The sequence below is a fragment of the Phocoena phocoena genome, chromosome 1 (genome assembly GCF_963924675.1).
Source record: "Phocoena phocoena chromosome 1, mPhoPho1.1, whole genome shotgun sequence".
In the NCBI taxonomy this organism is placed as follows: domain Eukaryota; kingdom Metazoa; phylum Chordata; class Mammalia; order Artiodactyla; family Phocoenidae; genus Phocoena; species Phocoena phocoena.
The window spans coordinates 97069863-97088442 of record NC_089219.1 but is presented as its reverse complement, the minus strand read 5'-3'; the positions used below and the strand labels follow the sequence as shown (position 1 = coordinate 97088442).

The window sequence follows — 18580 nt, the reverse complement described above, 5'->3', positions numbered from 1 at the left end:
CCGTGCGCCACAACTACTGAGCTTGTGCTCTAGAGTCCGTGAGCCACAACTACTGAGCCTGTGTGCCACAACTACGGAAGCCCGCACGCCAGAGCCTGTGTTCTGCAACAAGAGAAGCCACATCAGTGAGAAGCCTGCGCACTGCAACGAAGAGTAGCTCCTGCTCGCCGCAACTAGAGAAAGCCCGTGCGCAACAGCGAAGACCCAATGCAGCCAAAAATAAATAAATAAATATTTTTTAAAAAGGAAGGAAATTCTGATACATGTTACTACATGGATGAACCTTGAAGACATTATAAGTGAAATAAGCCAATCACAAAAGGGCAAATACGTATTATTACACTTATATGAGGTACTTAGAGAAGTCGAATTCTTAGAGACAGAAGTATAATGGTGGTTTCCAGGGGCTGGGGAGAGGCGGGAATGGGGAGTTATTGTCTAATAGGTACAGAGTTTCAGTTTCACAAGATGAAGAGTCATGGGTATGAATGGTGGTGATGGTTCCACAACAATGTGAATATATATACCACTGAACTGTGCACTTAAAAATGGTTAAGATGGTAAACTTTGTTATGTGTATTTTTCCACAATGAGAAAGGAAGACTTCAATTAAAAAAACCAGTTGAATATAAATATTATAAATATTTCTGGGAAGAAATGGTAGGGGTTGCAGCATCTTCCTTTTCATATTATTTAGTAACATTTTCATCTGATTTTTAAAGGTGCTTTTATTATTTTTAATTTTTAAAATTTATTTGGCTGTGCCAGGTCTTAGTTGCAGCATGTGGGATCTTTTCGTTGTGGCATGTGGAATCTTTAGTTGCAGCATGTGAACTCTTACTTGAGGCATGTGGGATCTAGTTCCCTGACCAGGGATCAAACCCAGACGTCCTGCATTGGGAGCACGGAATCTTAGCTACTGGACCAGCAGGGAAGTCCCTGCTTCATCTGATTTTGAGAGGAAAATTAGAAAAGAGCAAAGAGCTTGTTTGCTGGACATTAGGAAACCCATTGCACAGACAGGAAAAAGCCGCAAGTGCTGGTTTGCTCCCCATTGTATGTGTGAGAGTTTCTCCTTCTCATATCTTACCATTAGACTTGAGATAAATTAGTCTTTCCTTGAAAACAAGTTTACACAAACCAATCACCTCTGTTGACAAATTTGCATAAAAGCAAGCAGTGAGAGCTAGTGCACCTCAGAGAAGGCTTCGCTCAGTTGACCTTCAGCTCCGAATTACACTTCCACGGACTAAAAAACACTTCTAAATGGCCCTTGGGAAGTAATTTGCCCAGATAGAAATACAAAGGCAAGAGAATCATTGAAGGGGAGGGCATTTTGTTTGGTGTTTAAGCGCTGAAATAGAGGAATCAGTAATGAAATGTGTGGTAACTTTCGTGATTTAAAAACAACCAGAGCACAAGGGCCCAATTGCTCATCAGAGAATCTTTGGGGCCCAAGAGTAGGTAACTCTGCCCCAATTTGGCTCTAGCTTCGAGAAGCAGAGGCTGGTGCACTAGGATGCAGCAGGTTCCTTAGGTGTTCGGGGCTTGCATTCAGGAAGTATTAGGGAAGTCATGGCACCTGCAGTTTGGGTCTTCATGCCCATGTTAAGTTTCTTCTGCTGAGATATGAGTACCAGGGGATTACTGCCTGAAAGTACCCTTGGGGAGTCCCACGGTGACTCCAGAGAAGGGCCACAGGAAGCCAGAAAGACCAGGGTCAAATCCTAGCTCTACCTATCAATTGCGCTGTGACTCTGGAGAGAGATTTGACTTCCTTATAGCCCTGAGAGTTTGTTTCAGTAGGTCTGAGACAGAATCTAGGAATCTCTATTTTTAACCAGCCCAGCATATGACTCTGATACTAGAATCCTGGTTTGGGGCTGTTTCCTAGAATTGGTAGTACCTAGAGTCAAGCATGAACCCTGGAGCCAGACTGCCTGGGTTAATTTCAGCTCCACCAATTTAGGAGTTGTATACTCTTGGGCAAGTTACTTCACTTCACTGTCTCAATTTCCCTATCCATAAAATGGTGATAAAGGTCGTACCTATCCCATGGGGTTATTGTGAGGTGATCTCAAGTATGCTAATTGCGTAAAGCATTTAAAATGAAGCCACTTACACAGCAAACACTGTGTTATTCTAGAGCTACAAACCTTTATCTACAACTCCAAAATTAAAAGAATACTAAAAATCAGAAAGTCTTCCCCTAAAGTTTGGCACAAATTAACTTGGCAGCAAAACCTGATCTAACTGACAGGAGGCTATTGTTAGTCTGTATTTATCCCTTATTCTGTATTAATAAACTTAAGAAATATCAACATGTTTGATTATGGAATGCTGCTCCATAGCCCCAGAACAGGTGTAACATAATAAATTGTATATTTGTGTATTTCCTAAAAATCTGAAATATTCTCAATTTCAAAACACAGGGGTTTCAGAGAAGGGAGTGTGAACCTATATTTTATTATCCTTTGTTGGCCAGAGACCCTGTGTGACAACCATTGTGAGAAAACTCGCCATCTGGTGGTTGCAGTGGAGAACAAACAAAACCAGAATAAAACAAATAAACAAAATGCCATAAAAATTTCCAATAGCGTAGAGCTTCCAATACAGTATATATACAAAAAACTGATTGTAACTTAAAATTGATTACTAAGTCTAAATTGATTATAGACTCTAAATTGGAATCATAAATTTTAAAATATTTAAAAATTGCTTTATCAGTTTGCTGAGGTTTCCTAATCCCAGAGTGACTCCTACTCCTAGCCAGGATGCAGGTGGATTTAGCATGTGCTACTTAGACTAGAATACTCTTTGATATTTTTTACTTTCCAATGCTTTCATTCTCACTTTCTTCTCTGAGACTTTCTTTTCTTACCTAATAGAATGCAAATCAAATGCCTTTGGACACCTTTCCCTTTATACCTAACAACCTTTATGCCCGGGGTCAGCAAACTTTTTCTGTTAAGGGCCAGTTTGGACTTTGTGGGCCATTTGGTTGCACCTACTCAACTCTGCCATTGTGGAATGCAAGCAGTCATAGACATTACATAAATGAATCAGGGTGGCTTGTGTACAAAACTTCATTTATGGACACTGAAATTTAAATTTCATGTAATTTTCACAAGTCACAAATATTAGTCATGATTTTTAAAAACCATTTTAAAATGTAAAAACTATTCTTAGCTTGTGAGATGTGCAAACACAGGCAGTGGGCCAGATTTGGCTCATGGTGTAACAGGGAAGAGCCAATTCTGACTCCATGTTGGATCTGTTTCTTTTACTTTAAGCATTGCTTTTTGTTGCTTTTGATATTGTAATCAAATTACAGTCTATAGCTGTAAGCATGCATAATGGCCTGCCGCAGGGAACCCTGCCCCTCTGCCTGTTAAACTAAAAGGCTTTTGTTCAGCTCACAGAGACATTGACCCTGCCCACCTGTGAATGGCTGCAGAAAAGAAATTAACACATCCCCTCGTATTTTTTAAAAAGATTTATTTATTTTTGGTTGTCTCAGGTCTTAGTTGCAGCATGCAGACTCTTTGTTGTGGCATGTGGGCTTCTCTCTAGTTGTGGCACACAGGCTCCAGAGTGTGTGGGCTCTAGTTTGTGGCACACAGGCTCTCTAGTTGAGGCACGTGAGCTCAGTAGTTGTGGCGCACAGGCTTAGTTGCCCTGCAGCATGTGGGATCTTAGTTCCCTGAGCAGGGATCGAACCTGAGTCCCTTGCATTGTAAGGCGGATTCTTTACCACTGGACCACCAGGAAGTCCCCATCCCCTCCTATTTTACAAGATAAATGGTCTTTTTACTTTACTTCCTCACCTCCTCCCCCTCTGTTCACAAAAGAAACTGGCATTGAGACCCCGGTAAGATGGTTTTTTGGGGACCCTAGTCCGCCATCTTCTCGGTCTGCTGGATTTCCAAATAAAGTCTCTATTCCTTGCCTTTACACCTTGTCTCTTGATTTACTGGCCTGTCATGTGGCGAGTAGAGCTTGGACTTGGTAACAATGGGAGGGCTAGTTTGCTGATGCCTGCCCTAACTCAGGGTTTCACAACCAGTTAAGCAGTGATGTCAATTCTTATTGTACATTCTTTTAAAATTCAGACTTCTCTGGAATTTCCCACATTCAGAAGTTATTTGGCAGGTAAGATTCTGTTCAGGGAGCCCTTTGGAGTGAGGCCGCACCCCTTATCCCCACCTTCCTGTTGAACCATCCAGGTCTACGTATTACTTTCACTGAGCTTGTCAAATGAAATACTTCGTTTTGTGCAGGCGTGTAAAATATTGTTTTTCTGTTGCTTTCTTTTCCTTTGCTAACCCAGAAGGCTTAAGACCTTTATTATTACTATCTGGTCTAAGACGTTCCTAAATGGAGCAGATTTTTAAAATTTTCTAAATCGATAAAGCCAAAGTCTGATTTTTTTGTTTTGGAACTATCATTAAAAATTTTTTTTTTAATCTTTGCAATAATCAAACTTACAAAAACGTTAGTACATTACAGATAATCTTCTCCTGACCCATCTGAGAGTCGCTGACCTGATAAACCACCACCCCCTAATACTTCATCAGGAAATTAACACTGATGTTACTACCACATAGTCCTCAGACTCGTTTCGCAACTGTTCTAATAACGTTCTTGAGAGCAAAATGATCCACTTCAGTTCGTTAATTTATGTGTCTTCAGTTCTTTGACCTTGGTAGCCTTGGCACTTTTGAAGATTATAGGCCTGTTAGTTTGTAAAATAACAATTTTCAATTTGGATTTACCTTATACTTCCTCATGATTACATTCAGGTTTTGCATCCTTGGCAGAAATATCACAGAAGGGATGCTGTGTTCTTCTCAATGCGTCCTATCAAGTGGTGGAAGACTCAGATATCTCCCATTTTGTTCACTTAAGGTGAACTCTGCCAGGCTTCTCCATTTTAAAACTCCTCTTTTTCCCATTGTACTTAAAAAATATCTTATGGAGAGGTACTTTGAAATTACTTACATATCCCATTCTTCATGAAACTATTCATTCATTCATATCAGTATAGACTCAGTTTTCTCTTTTATTCAGTGATTTATAAGCCATTATTTGGATGCTCAGATTGTTCCAGATTTGCCCGGTAAGTCCCTTAAGGCTGGGTTCTGTGTCCTTTTGACATGCGATTATTGTTTTGAGTACTTCCTTGCTTTCTTGCTCATCTTGTACTTTTCCTGCCCGGCCATGGAATCCGCCATTTCCCCAAAGACTCCTGGCTACTTTAAGTGGAGAATGTAGTGCCTGAATCTGGATGCTAGGTGTATGCGCTGCACTGGAGGGAGAGGGGAACTGCTGCTCCACGGCTCACTTAGTGGACAGTGCTCCCCTATATTTCTTTATGTTGAAATTCATGAGTTCACACCAAAACCCAATACCCCCTATATTCAAACCCAATACCAGAGTTTATTCTAGTCTTTTCCCTTTCTGATGTGTAACATCTCCTCTAAAAATGAGAAAGCTGGCTTCCGTTATCCTTAATATTTCTGCTTATTTAATCAAGTTCCCTGTTCCTACCCAATCCACCATTGCCATCCCTCCCCTGCGTGGATGCCCTTCCCATCCCAAGTGTAGGATGACTTCCAGCACTAGGCCACACCCCCAGCTCCTACCCACACACACCAGGCTGGGAACCCATGTGGATGCCTGCCCCATCTAATGGTGGAATTGTGGGTAAAGGAAAAAGGGGAAGGGGAAGGCTGAGTCTTGTTGAGGTTTTATGTAAATTCCACAAAGGAAGAGATCTTGGTTTTCGTTGATGTATCCCAAATACCTAAAACAGATCCTAGCACGTGGTAGGCAATAAAAAATACCTTGAAAAATTTATAAAACTATAGGGTAAACAGTTCATTTAAATTCTTTATATTCAAATATTTAACTTCAAGATATTTCCCCATCATAATAGATTAACTTTATATAACTATAAAGTTATCAGATTCAGGAAACAGTTTAAAAAAAAGGTTAAATCTCTGATTAGGCAATGTGAAGTTGGTCTTAAATTTGGATTTATATGCATGGATAAAACCTCACAGAATTGCACTGAAAACATCAACATTGTTTGGGACCATTTTTAACAAAATAGAAAAGGTATTACTTCTGAACAATATTAACAGATACATTGTTAAATCAGAACACATGGAGATAACTTCAGAGATGGATACAGGTATGGGGGTGCTGAAGCTTACATAACTTTGGAGGCATTTTTTAAGGAAAAGAATTAGGTACAGGGTCTTATAAGGGGACCGTGTAAGTGAGGAGCCCTGAATTTTAGGTAGCAAGTCTGCTCCTGGAAGTAAGTCAGAGTGAAAGTGTCCAGGCCCAATGCTCAGCACAGAGCAGGCATACAAAATTTTAAGATATTACTGAAGAACTCTGCATCCAGCCTGTTCTTCTACGTATTAGGTCCTAAACAAATCTCTCCTAGATACTGCTAACTGACCCCTGACTTGTCCCTCCTTAAAAACAGGTTTTAACGAAAGTTTCACTGTTCAACCAGGAATGACACAGGATTCCAATAAGGTCTTATCATTTTAATTGACTTTAATGATTATTGCTCATCTGCAAGGATTAATATTGCATTCATTAAAAATCATACAAAATAAACTTGTTCCTCCCAAGTTGCTCTCTACACGCTCCCTCTGATGCCAGACATTTTCCCACAGTGTCCTTTGTTACATGGCTTGACAGAGACGGAGCCCTTATCTAGTATTCCTATGGACACAGTAATAGATATGGGAGCAGGGGGCAGGCCAGAGGGCAGCAGGACCTGGGCCCCTTCCCTCCAGCAGAACTCACACGATGGATACCACTGTTGGCCAGGTTACCTCCCCTAAAGGATGTGCTGTTCTGATTGGCTGGTTAAACGCCTTGGGAAAAAGGGCTTGAACCATTAGCATCTACAGAGAAGAAAGCATGGTCACACTGGCAAGGAGTGCGAATGGGCTGGTTACGGAGAAACAGGAGAGGGAAAAATGTTTTGGCAAGATCACTGACCCCTGCTAGGAAGTCACAGAGTGAAAGCTTTCCTTCTTAAATTTCTATTTTTAATGTCTGTCTTCTCTGATCAATGGCAATAGGGAAATGAAAATTTCTAGTACCTAGCACTACTGCCTGACCCAACTTTGAAGGACCACCAGCTAGAACAAGTTGAGAATTTAGAATCCTGGATAATTATACACTTAAAGCTCATGAGCACAAAGCTCACCTGACCATGCAGAAATGCTGGTAAGCAGGGTGCATGGCATGGGAATACATCTCTCTTATCTCTGAGGATTCTTTCAGAGTGTGAGCCAGGACACACTGATTATTTTCTCTATGCGCAAACTGCCCTTTAAGGTCTCAGTTCATAAACCTTCTGTGACATGGGTCCATCAAAAGTGGTACTGCTTCTGTAAAACTAAAGTCCCAGACAAGTTATACAGAGCTAATTTCCCTCAGCCTGACCCAATTTATCATTCCTCCTCCCATCCACATCTACCTCCCTTTAAGTATTTTAAATTGCAGAAGCACAGCTGATTAGAAACTTGCTCTTAAAGGATAAATCCTAAAGACAGAGCTCAGTGCTGTATACTGAGTAATGGCTCAAGAAATTTGCTTTCAGCACAAGCTGATGGGGCAGAGCTGATAAAATTTACTGTTATGGCCCCAGTTCACTGATGCTATAAACTATGGGCTAGAAACAGAGGGATTATCAGAGTTTGAGATCTGCATTTCTCTAGACTCAACTCTGCACTTTTAGCTCCAAAGGTTCAAAAGATAAACTGATAACAACCACTCAAGCAGCTCCTCAGTATTAAGACTAAACATTTTTCTTACTTAAAAAAACAAAATAAAAAAACAAAAACCAAAAAAACAAACAAAACAAAAACAAACAGAAAAACCCAGAAATAAATGCTAGGGGACAAAATTCAACTTAATAGAGTACAGTCTGGATAAAAACCTGGAAAATGAGAGGGTCTGATGGGAGTGGAGGAAGGGCTGTACTAAATCCAAGTGGGCCTACCAGATCTTAACAAGCGACACTCACTAGTACACATCTCTGAACCAAATATACCACCTTTACACAGGAAACAGGGCTTGGAACATCTAGGGGAAATTAACATGCACCACCTATATATAACCTACCTGCCTGGTAGGTACCATCCCTGCTCCTCTGAAGAAGTGAAAGAGCACTGATCTCAGCAGCTAAGAAATGGGCTCTTTTAAGGCAATTTAGACATTGCAGATTGTTCCACATAGAAGGTACCTTAGCATTTCCTGTTAATAAGGTACCCAATTAAGACTATAAAGTCCCCAGAAATGGTAAAGAAAGAATCACCTTTCTGGGCTGGGAGAGTAAAATCCTTCTTTAGTGACTAGGGTGAGAAACCTTGAATCTCTGTTTCATCTAAAGAGCCATGAAGCAAGTTCCTGTGTGGTCTGCAGAACTTGGATAATAAGATGAAAAAACAAGAAAGAAATTATAGGAAAAAAAATCAAGAGGAAAGGATAAAGAAGGAAATAAAAGTTTTCTTAAAAAATATTTCTTTTAGAGTTGTGTGGTTCATGTGGACTGGTCCTTGGTAATTCGGTCCATTAGTATCTGTAAAGAAAGAGATTGACTGTTTAGTATTTGTGTCTTCCACATGAGCGTTCCAAGAAAAGAATCCAAAACAGAGAACACTCTCCAGGGTCCTTCCCCTGCCCAGGCCAGGGATGCCTGCAGTAATTCCCCATGGATTGTTCCTCCCTGCGCTTCCAAAGGATTTCCAGCAATGCCACTTCTAGCTGTATCTCCTGCTCCCTAATACTATACGTCAGTGGTTTTCAACCCTGACAATACATTAGAATAATCTGAAGAAGTTTTACAAAATAAGCCGGGGCCCCATTCTAGACTAACTCTATTAGAATCTCTGGGGGTGAGGCTCAAGCTCCAAAATCTTAGAAAATGCTGACTTCTTTACATCTACTACTAGATATACAATTTCTCTGTTTACCTTGTTAGTGTGGGGCAGAGTTCTTGTACTCTTCAAAATTAGCTATAACACTATTTAAAAAAGCTGGCTAGCCTGCATGGCTTAATATTGGGGAGAAGAGCTTTTCATTTACTTTCTCCCAAGTTACCTGTAATAATTGGGTTTGAATGGCCCGTTTTTGTTGAGTCCCAGATATTTTGCTTGGTCATCTGTCAGCTCTGTCAGGTGGGCATCAAATGATGGCAGGTGCAAGCTGGCAACGTACTCATCTAGGAAGAACAAAGCGGCAGGGGGGCAGACTCCATTTCAAATATGCCTCTCAGGGCACAGCTTCCCCCTATTTTCATCTGAAGCTTCTTTGAGAGAGAGGACAAGGCTTGGAATAACTTCGAAAGAATCTGACTCGGAATATTTGCTTAATTTAAAAAACCCCTCAAAGTTGCCTTTAAGGTATTTCTCTCAGTACATCCAGAGTGCACTTAGAAAGCCATCTGCCAGCGGGACAAAATGGGCCGACTTGTTCCTCCCCATTCTTCTCCGGCAAAACTTTTGGGTTCACCTCAATGGCCAACATACCATGTACTATTCTCACTTTCCTGCAGCAACTTCCTTAGCTGGATCATAGTCAAATTATGAATCAAAGTGGACACCAGTAAGGTCAAAAGAGTTAAGTCATCAACATTTACTTACAATAAGATCCATAAAGGCCTCAAATCTTAGGATCATGGATTTCTAAGGCAGCCGGCACAAATGTATTAGTTTTCCATAGATAAGCTTCCTGGGCTTTTGCCTTTATGAATATGAATTAAAAACCAAAAGCCAACACCCAAAGGTAAGCTGAGGTAAGCTGTTGAAGGGGACAACAGCAAGAAGTTTTTTAGCTTTAAGAGGACAGGGGTTTGGGCCGACCAATGAGAGGGGAGGTTGGCACCATACTCAGAAAGGTAAAGAACTAAAGATGATGCATTATGTCACGTGAACACAACACAGCTGACCCCTGGAATGACAGATTTTTTGTATATCTCATAGAAGATGGACAATAAAAACTATATTTGTTTGTTTCTCTCATTTTGGTCCCAGGCTGTAATCAGTGGTAGTAAAGTTTACTAAACTTCATAAAGCTACTCAGGATAAGAGCATCTACCCTAAACCATTGTGCTAAAGCACCTTTACTCATTAGCTGTAATTCTTACTAAAATTTTGCAATATATTTAGTATTATTCTCACTTTACTGATAAAGAAACTGAGGCTCATGGAGATTAGAACTTGTCCCGAGGTCCAAAAACCACTAAGTGCTAGAATGGGGATTAGAATCCTGACTCTAAATCTAATGCTTTTCACGATATTCATTTTACCAAACCGTGCAAGAGTCTGGGGATCAATATAGGTTTCTACTGTTTTCACTCACCCATTTTCTTAGGAAGCAAGTATACATCTTGTTTGTATCGTCCCTCAGGTGCATTATAGAGTTCTATCAGTGCCAAAGCCTAAGAAGGGAAAAGAGGGTCAAAAAACACAAAAACGCTTCTTAGGGGCATTAAAAACAAAACAAAAGAACTAGATTTAACAGGGCCTTGGGGTAAATATTTAAGTGATCTACCACAGTGACAGCACACAGGACTTGGACTGTAATAAACACCAGCACACAACGTGGGAGGATTTACTGGTGCTTTTGTTTAGTTCCTAATAAAAGAAGGCACTAAATACAATTGAGCTGAAACACTATATTCTAAATTAAAACAGCCAACCAAAGGGACACAAACACTGACTCTGCCTAATGATTATTTTCTACACTCGAGAAAGCCGAAATCTTGACAACTTGTAACCTGAAGAAAACAGGTTGATAAGAACACAGGAGAGCACACTCTCACTGGAACTCTGATCTACGCCCAGTTCCACTCATCTTAGTGCAGGTTAAGCCGGTCTTTTGTCACATACCTGTGTTGTAGCTGTGATGGACAGAACAAATGTGGGAACTGTGGAGCAGCTCAGATTGAGCAGACGACCCTAAAAAGTTGAAACAGAGCCCTGGTATGAGTTGTGTTATCCCTCTGTCATGTCATGCAAGTCACACAAATGCTGGAAAGGACTTTATACTCCTTCTAGACTCAGTTAGTAGAGGAAGAATTACAGTTCCAAATCAGGACTCTAGGTTTTATCTTATTTTCTGCAAGTCCATCTGAGTCTGACAAACTGAAGAATTAGCTGTGGTCAGGAAGTAGTATGTTACTTAGTAAAAAGTAGATATTTTTTGAGTGATTCTATTTGGAGACCGGACTATTTGAGAAATATACCTCTACCCAAAGACAGCATTCAGGGAAACATAGGCCAAATAGGTTTACCCTGCCACCCCTCCCCGGATGGCTCTAACCATATTGTTTGTGCTGTACTGCCCGAACCCTTCTGTGTGTGCACCTCTGCCAGAAGGACGACGCGTTTGCCATCTGGCCAGATGACATGATCCACCTGAGAACGTACTCGCTCCCATGTCAGCTCCGGAGTGCGGAGGCTGGTCTGAAAGGAAGAGAGCGCAGTTGACTGGCTATAATGGAAGGAAGCAAAAAAAAAGGCCTAGCAACAAATCAATGAGAGAAGGCTTACCACATCAATTTCCGTGTTTGAGTGGCCCATATTGCACACGATACAACTGTTTTTCATGCGATCCAAATGCTCCCGTGTCACTACGTTCTTATTTCCTAAAAGTAAAGGAGAGTGGCTGAGGAAACAGATCCTGGCGGGGAAAGGTACTGACTAGCTTTCAGTTAGAACATGGGACAGAGGTTTGCTGGCACTAAAGAGCATGTATACGTTGTGAGGAAAGAAGTGTGCGTTGCCTAACAGCTCTTTAGGCTCAGTTTTTTGGTTTTAAGATCAAGCAGGATAAAAAGTCATCAAGGAAAAAGGCTCTTTGTTCAGGAAAATATGTTAAGGTTCTGATAGCTTACTCTAGTTCTCAGACTTTTAAACACAACACAGGTCTTACCTACTTTATATAAAAGTCAATTAGATCATTTTCAAGATTTAACCTCAGAGTTAATAATCCTCCATGTATACCAAAGCACTGACACTTACCTGTGCAAGTTATTACGACATCAACTTGCCGGATGACTTCATTCAGCTTTACCACCCTGAACCCATCCATGCTGGAAGAAAAGGAAGGCACGCTATGAGCAAAAGCAAGGAGGCAGTGGGACAGAAGCTGGTCACAAAATGAGACAATTAAATGTCTTTCTAAAGTTAAATCCAGGGCTACCTCACTGGAATGGTAGTAATAAGCTGTGCTAAACTATACACACTGGGCTCTTCAGACTCCCCAAGATTCCATCCAGGAAGGGAAAACACCAAGAAGCTCTATGAGTGCCCTATGATTACAATGCAGGGAATAAAGCAATCTTAGCCTTCTCCTTCTTTGAGAAATTTCTCCAAGGAATGGTTAATACAATAATCAAACTCTCAGAAACATAAAGTCCCTGGAGTGAACCTAATGGTATTACCGCTGTTCTTACCAGGCCTGCAGAGCACAGATGGGGTCAATTTCTGTGATATAGACAATTGCTCCGAGGGCCTTGAGAGCAGCACAGCAGCCCTTTCCCACCTGCAGAGCATAAGGAAGAAGTCAGGTCCATTCAGGCACAGATATTTAGGCAGGTAGGCTCTCTGGGAGATGGGAATTAGCCTCCGTGAAACCACCAATCATCTAGCAAGTCCTTGCAAAGATGCTCCAATCCAAGCAGAGGAGAAACAGATCCTGATTATGTTGTGACCCTTAGAGGAGTGATTTAGCAGACATTTCAAGGGCTTTAGCAAGGGCTGGAACTTGGGATAGTAAAAGAGATAAAGGAAATAAAAGTATCACCATCAAGGAAACAAGACCAAGGAAGATCAACTGTAACCTCTAGTTTCTTGTTCCAGGAAAGCCTGATAACTATCACTTGAGAAGCATCTCACTCAAGGACAGCCTAGCAGCTCAGAAACTTCTGTGGGTCATTGTTTATGACAATAAATAAAGTCTCCTGTCATCTATTCTAGTTTAGAGATAATCAACTATATGCCACTTCAGATTTTACCCTTCACTCCACTAAGTCACCTGTGGGACCAAAATGCTACATATTTACTTGAATTAAGTCTCATAATGAAAAGGTTACTGTTATAACTGGGTGGAAATGATGGCAACATTCCATACCATAAGACAAAGTGGTGAAATCTGAAAACTCAATTCGTTCTATATGTCTCTATTCATAAATCTGAATAAAGGACTTTTGCTACTATTTTGAGACACTTTATCTAAAAGCATATTTTAAACCCTGCATCAGTAACTCTACACTGACAGCACAAGTCTCCTTCACTCAAAATTTCTAACAAGTCTGTGAAAAGGCAGACACTGAGGCCCAGCTACTTACCTCACCATAGCCACACACCACCACTTGTTTCCCACCAAACATTACATCTGTGGTCCTCTTCAGGCTGTGGAAACAGACAAGCCTCAACTCAAACATTATTAGATCAAATACAGTCCCTCTGAAAATGTAAGTGTGGGCAATGCCCCATAAGAACTTCGACTGGAAGTTGGCTGGGCTCAGTATGAGATAGAATGCCTCTAACAAACTTTTAAAGCCATAGGAAGACCAGGGGGCAAAACTGGAGGGATATCAGACTAACATTATAACCCAACCCAAATTTATCCCCTATAAATTTGAATAATTATACGTTTCAACCTACCCATCTAAAATGGATTCTCGGCAGCAGTATAAGTTATCAAATTTCTGTTTGGTAACAGAATCGTTGACGTTCATGGCTGGAACACAGAGTTTCCCAGCTTTGGAGAGCTGATACAGCCTAAAGGGAGAAGAAAGCCACAAAAACAAAAACAAAGTTAGCTGGTAAAACACAGTAGCTGGCAAAGTCTGCCTAATTCTCTTCAAGCTCTGTGCTGCCATCCCCAGTCTTATTTATTGCCCAAGAATATTAGTAAACAAGGTAATTCCTTGTTATCCCTCCTAACTTCTTTTCATTTTCTCTTTCCCAACTCCCCCCCCCCCCCCCCGCCTTTTTCTGGAAGGAAAAAAACCTTTCAATTGAAGAAATTTACTTCTCTTTCATAAAAGGGGATACATTTCCTTAGACCAGCATTTCCTTAATCTTTAAAAAAAATTCATGCCTACTTCTGATAAAGATTGTCAGTGATTCTGATATGGTTCCGTGTGTGTGTGTGTGTGTGTGTGTGTGTGTGTGTGTGTGTGTGTTTAAGCATGTGTAAGGTGCCCCCAAAGGAGAAACACTCTCTCAGATATTTTATAGGTACTCCAACAAGCAAATAATATTTTGCCCAGTTTTATTTTTTGTAATGTTTATAACATATAGTTTTACAATAGATTTTTTTCGTATTTCAGATATAAAATTGTAATCCAAAATTGAATACAGTTTTTCAAGATATATTCATTCCCTACCTCCCAGCAATGACTGAGAATCACAGTGGAATAAATGGGAGAGAAAATCTCTGAACTAGAGTCTGAAATAACTTCCTTTTAGGGTCTCCTTGATTTTTTCCAAATTTATATATACTCAAAAGTTTTATCTAATGAAGATACTCCCATTTAGTTACAAGGCTGAAACATAGCCCTAAAGCCTAAAAGAGACCAGAAGAATCTGCTGAGGCAAGGACACAAGGGGCAGCTACTCCAGAATCTGTTACCTGTGAACACCAGTCACGCTCTCTTCCACAATGCCTCGGATCTTCTTAAACACGTTTGGATACTTCTTATAAACCCAGTGGGTTAAGTCTCCCCCATCATCCAGGATCTATAGAACAGCCAGAAGACTTCTATGGGCATTCAGGCTGCTAGAGCTGGGGGGAACTTTGAACCCACTTTCTGCACTAGTAAGAGAGCCCTGTATGTTTTGGAGAGCACTCCTCAGAGCTCCTTAGAGCAGGTTTAGACAGTGGAAACACAGTCAAATTTGTTGGTGTAAAATGGTTAAAAGGATTCCTAAGTTTGTTCTAGGCTATGGTGAAGAGTAGTAGGCTAATCACAGACTCATTTTTTAGTCTAGAGCCCTGATATAAAGCCCCTTGGAACGTAAAAGGAGAGCTGGGGCAGGAAGGAAAGAAACCAGAATTTTACTCCAAAGAGGTACCATATCATTTTCTTCTATTTCATTCTGCTGTGTATGAGCCACATGTGTTCAGTTGGTCTTACCCTTCCCCCGCCTTTCCATTCAGTACTCAGACCCATCCTGAATAGGTATCAAGCTAACCATTTTGGCAACAAAGTAAGTGCATAAGACCAAACATCCGAAACATATTTAGGGAACCATGTTTTGAGGGAAAAAAGGAAAGAAATCCATTGTCAAAAGTGTAGGATGAATATGCATTATTACCATGTTGGCTTGCCACCCATCCATGTTCACACAGCGGTCAATACACCACCAGAAGTCATCTTCTGACTCGCCCTTCCAAGCAAACACTGCAACTCCTGTAGAGATGGAAACAAATCAGCTCATTCCTCTTTGGGGGAGTGTCCTATACCAACATCACTCTCTGAGATCCAGGTGAAGAGAAAAAGGCTAAAGAAATTACGCTGGAAAGGAAACAACTTACGGAGGGCAAGAAGTCAGAAGAGCATCTTTAGTTCAGAAATTAGTTAAGAATTTAAGGGATATTTGTTTTTGAAAGTATTTTAGAACCTTAAAATGTTATTCACTTCAGTCAATTTTATACGTGGAACTTTATTCTAAGGAGATAAAATGAAGTGGGAATCAAAACAAAGCTGTTCACTACAGCATTATTTATATTAGCAAATATCTTGAAACAAACTAAATGTTCAACATTAGGAAAACAGTGAAGTAAAATCACATGGCCATATGACTATTATAAATGATGCTGTCGAAGTTTTTAGTGACATGGAAACTACTTCTGAAAATGTTATATTTACGTTGTAAAATTGTATATATACCGAGACTTATTTCATCTCTGTAAAAAGTGAACAGAAAAATGGAAAAATATGTCAAATATTATCTCTGTGTAGCAGGATTTTAGTTTTTTGGGGGACCCTCTTAAATTTTCTGCAATAAACATCAGAAAAGAGTAAACAAGAAAAACAAAAGTACTATACAGTTGCTTTCTGAGGATCATAGGAAGATGGGAGAACCTTAAAGAAACTTCAGAGTGATTTTCCTTTGAACATTTTAACAATAAAAATTACTTTATGTTTAACTGAACTCATAAGTAGTTCATATATTTTCAATGCAATACTGAATACCAAATTATCTAATGAACTATCAAATAGATGGTACCTCTTACTTGTGTTCTCTCAAAAGTGAGGAGACTTTTGTGAAAGGAGACCAGCTGAGCTCATACTCACAGCTCACAGTTTAAAGTTCTTTCTCATTCATTTAACATTAGAATTGGCATTTCCCCATATATTATATTCTTTACAAAGATCATTTTAAATGACTATACACTATTCCATTATGCATATGGACCTTTATTATCCATTTCCTTCCTGTTGACACTATTACCCTCCACATTTTACAGCACCTAGACATACATGACATTGTAAAGATAATTCTGATATGTAAAAATTATGTTTAGATAATTATTTTGCAGCAAAGTCGGTGAAAAAAGCTGAACTTACCAGCCTCAGCCAGTGCTGCAGCCACTTCATTCTGAGTGGAGTAGATGTTGCAGGCAGACCAGCGGCACTGAGCCCCCAGGGCACAGAGTGTTTCAATCAACACCTATATAGATGTATAGGAAGACAGAGTGAGAAGGAGGAGGGCCAGACTTGAGTGGTAACTAAGAGAACAATGCCCAGCAACTCAGCAGCAACAGGTGCTACACTGGGAAGTTACAAAAGGGTGTGTAATCCACTAGTCAGTACACTGGAATCTAACTTTACCCCCCAAAAATGGTCCCAAATGTCTTAATAACATATTTATAACAATCACATTTTTGCAAATCGAGATCTCCCTAAGTCAGGTTGGTTAAAAGTAGGTTATATCTACACAATCAAAGTAGAAAACCCCATTATTGTGTAACTGGGAGGTTCCACTTAATAGTTAGCACTTGGAAGTTAGATAGGGAAGGAAAAGCAAGTAAAAAAAAAAAAAGAAAAAGTGTCCCTCCCCACCCCCACTCCCATCAGAAGACCATCACTTTTCTCCCAACAAACTCACCGCTGTCTGGGCTGTGATATGTGTACAGCCCACTATTTTAGCACCAGCCAAGGGCTTCTCCCCCTGAGCACGTTTCCTGAGTGAAATCAGAGCAGACATGTCTGTGAAAGAACAGAGTATTTGAGCTAGGTCTGCACTAGCAATATCATTAATTCCTGCCCCAGCGACATCTAGGGCTGGTCTGGATCTGTTGAGATACGGTGAGGTAAGGAAGAAAAAACTCTAAGCACATTTTTTATTTTATTTTATTTTTGGCCGTGCCACGTGGCTTGTGGGATTTTAGTTCCCCGACCAGGGATTGAACCCGGGCCCTTGGCAGGGAGAGCATGGAGTCCTAACCACTGGACTGCCAGGGAATTCCCTCTAAGCATATTTATTTGAGGTCTGGCAGCTTCAACTGCAGAACAACAGCAGTGAGTTGTCATCTAATCACTTGGAATTTCTCTCTTCCTCTACAGTTTCAGCCTTATATACAGAGGGCTTATATGTAGTCAAATTCTCAAAAGTGATAGAAATGGAAGGTGAGTGTCACCATTCATCTGGGAGAAGAGGGAAGTAGTTATGGCACTGGCTAATGGATTCCTATATACTACAATCATCAGACCAGGAAGAAAGACTTTACATCAGCAGAAGCCACTTGCTTCTGTTCTTCTACGCTGTCTAATCCTATTCTATCAGTTTGTTTGAGTTCTGTACTCCTGCCCAGTATAGAACATGCCTCCAATGTGAAAACAACAAGACATTATTCGAGTGGGGCTGGGTAGAGAAACCAAGATTTAACTGATTGTCAGTCATTTTAACTCTTGCTCCAGCAGAGGGTGCTCAGGATCAAAGACCAAAAGAGACCCTAGGTCACCACATCCTTAGCTGAAAACCCTCCCACATTTGCTGCTTCTGGGAAATCTGGGTCTCTGAGATTGGCAGCTATGGTAGGATCCCGCAGAACTAACCACCATGTACTGATCCAGGACTTGCTGACTCTGCAAGCAGATCTTTGAATATGGTATCATGCGGGAGGAAAAGGGAAAGTACTCTGTGTAATTACCACACGTTGAGAACAGGAAGCAGCAGGGAGAACAAGAACAAGACTCCTGAGGCTCAGGCTCCATACAGATAGATGTGTTTATATAAAAGTCCAGGATACTGGAGTTTCCCAGGAGACTTTCAAGTTAGCTTGCGCGCCTTAAGTTGTTTGTGCATCCTGATGACTAGCAAGTGGGCTGCTTCTGGTCCCCTACCCACTCCCCTTCTTTACCTTGCTCTGCAATCTCAATCTCCCGGCGTCCGAATTCTGCCTGCTTGATGTTCTTCACACAGAAATTGCTGCTGCCCTTGGAGTTGGTTTGCTGCTTTTCTCGGGGGGAAACCTCATCATCAGAGCTATCTGTATAGGACGCAGCTAGAACCAGGAAAGAAAT

The 18580-nt window shown here is 40.7% G+C and overlaps 1 protein-coding gene across 2 annotated transcripts in view; it reads right to left on the bottom strand.

The window, feature by feature from the left end:
• Nucleotides 1-9131: 9131 nt before the first annotated feature.
• AHCYL1 (adenosylhomocysteinase like 1) overlaps nucleotides 9132-18580 on the bottom strand; it is a 38155-nt gene continuing 28706 nt past the window's right edge. The window contains exons 3-16 of one of the 2 annotated variants that reach the window (XM_065872082.1): nucleotides 18418-18561; nucleotides 17163-17263; nucleotides 16622-16724; nucleotides 15366-15460; nucleotides 14680-14786; nucleotides 13707-13823; nucleotides 13388-13451; nucleotides 12494-12582; nucleotides 12060-12130; nucleotides 11589-11683; nucleotides 11403-11501; nucleotides 10926-10994; nucleotides 10396-10474; nucleotides 9132-9256 (exon numbers count right to left, since the gene is read on the bottom strand). In XM_065872082.1, coding sequence (XP_065728154.1) covers nucleotides 9132-9256; nucleotides 10396-10474; nucleotides 10926-10994; nucleotides 11403-11501; nucleotides 11589-11683; nucleotides 12060-12130; nucleotides 12494-12582; nucleotides 13388-13451; nucleotides 13707-13823; nucleotides 14680-14786; nucleotides 15366-15460; nucleotides 16622-16724; nucleotides 17163-17263; nucleotides 18418-18561 — 1358 coding nt within the window. The remainder of the gene's footprint in view (nucleotides 9257-10395; nucleotides 10475-10925; nucleotides 10995-11402; nucleotides 11502-11588; nucleotides 11684-12059; nucleotides 12131-12493; nucleotides 12583-13387; nucleotides 13452-13706; nucleotides 13824-14679; nucleotides 14787-15365; nucleotides 15461-16621; nucleotides 16725-17162; nucleotides 17264-18417; nucleotides 18562-18580) is intronic. The other variant, XM_065872090.1, reaches the window with a different exon arrangement.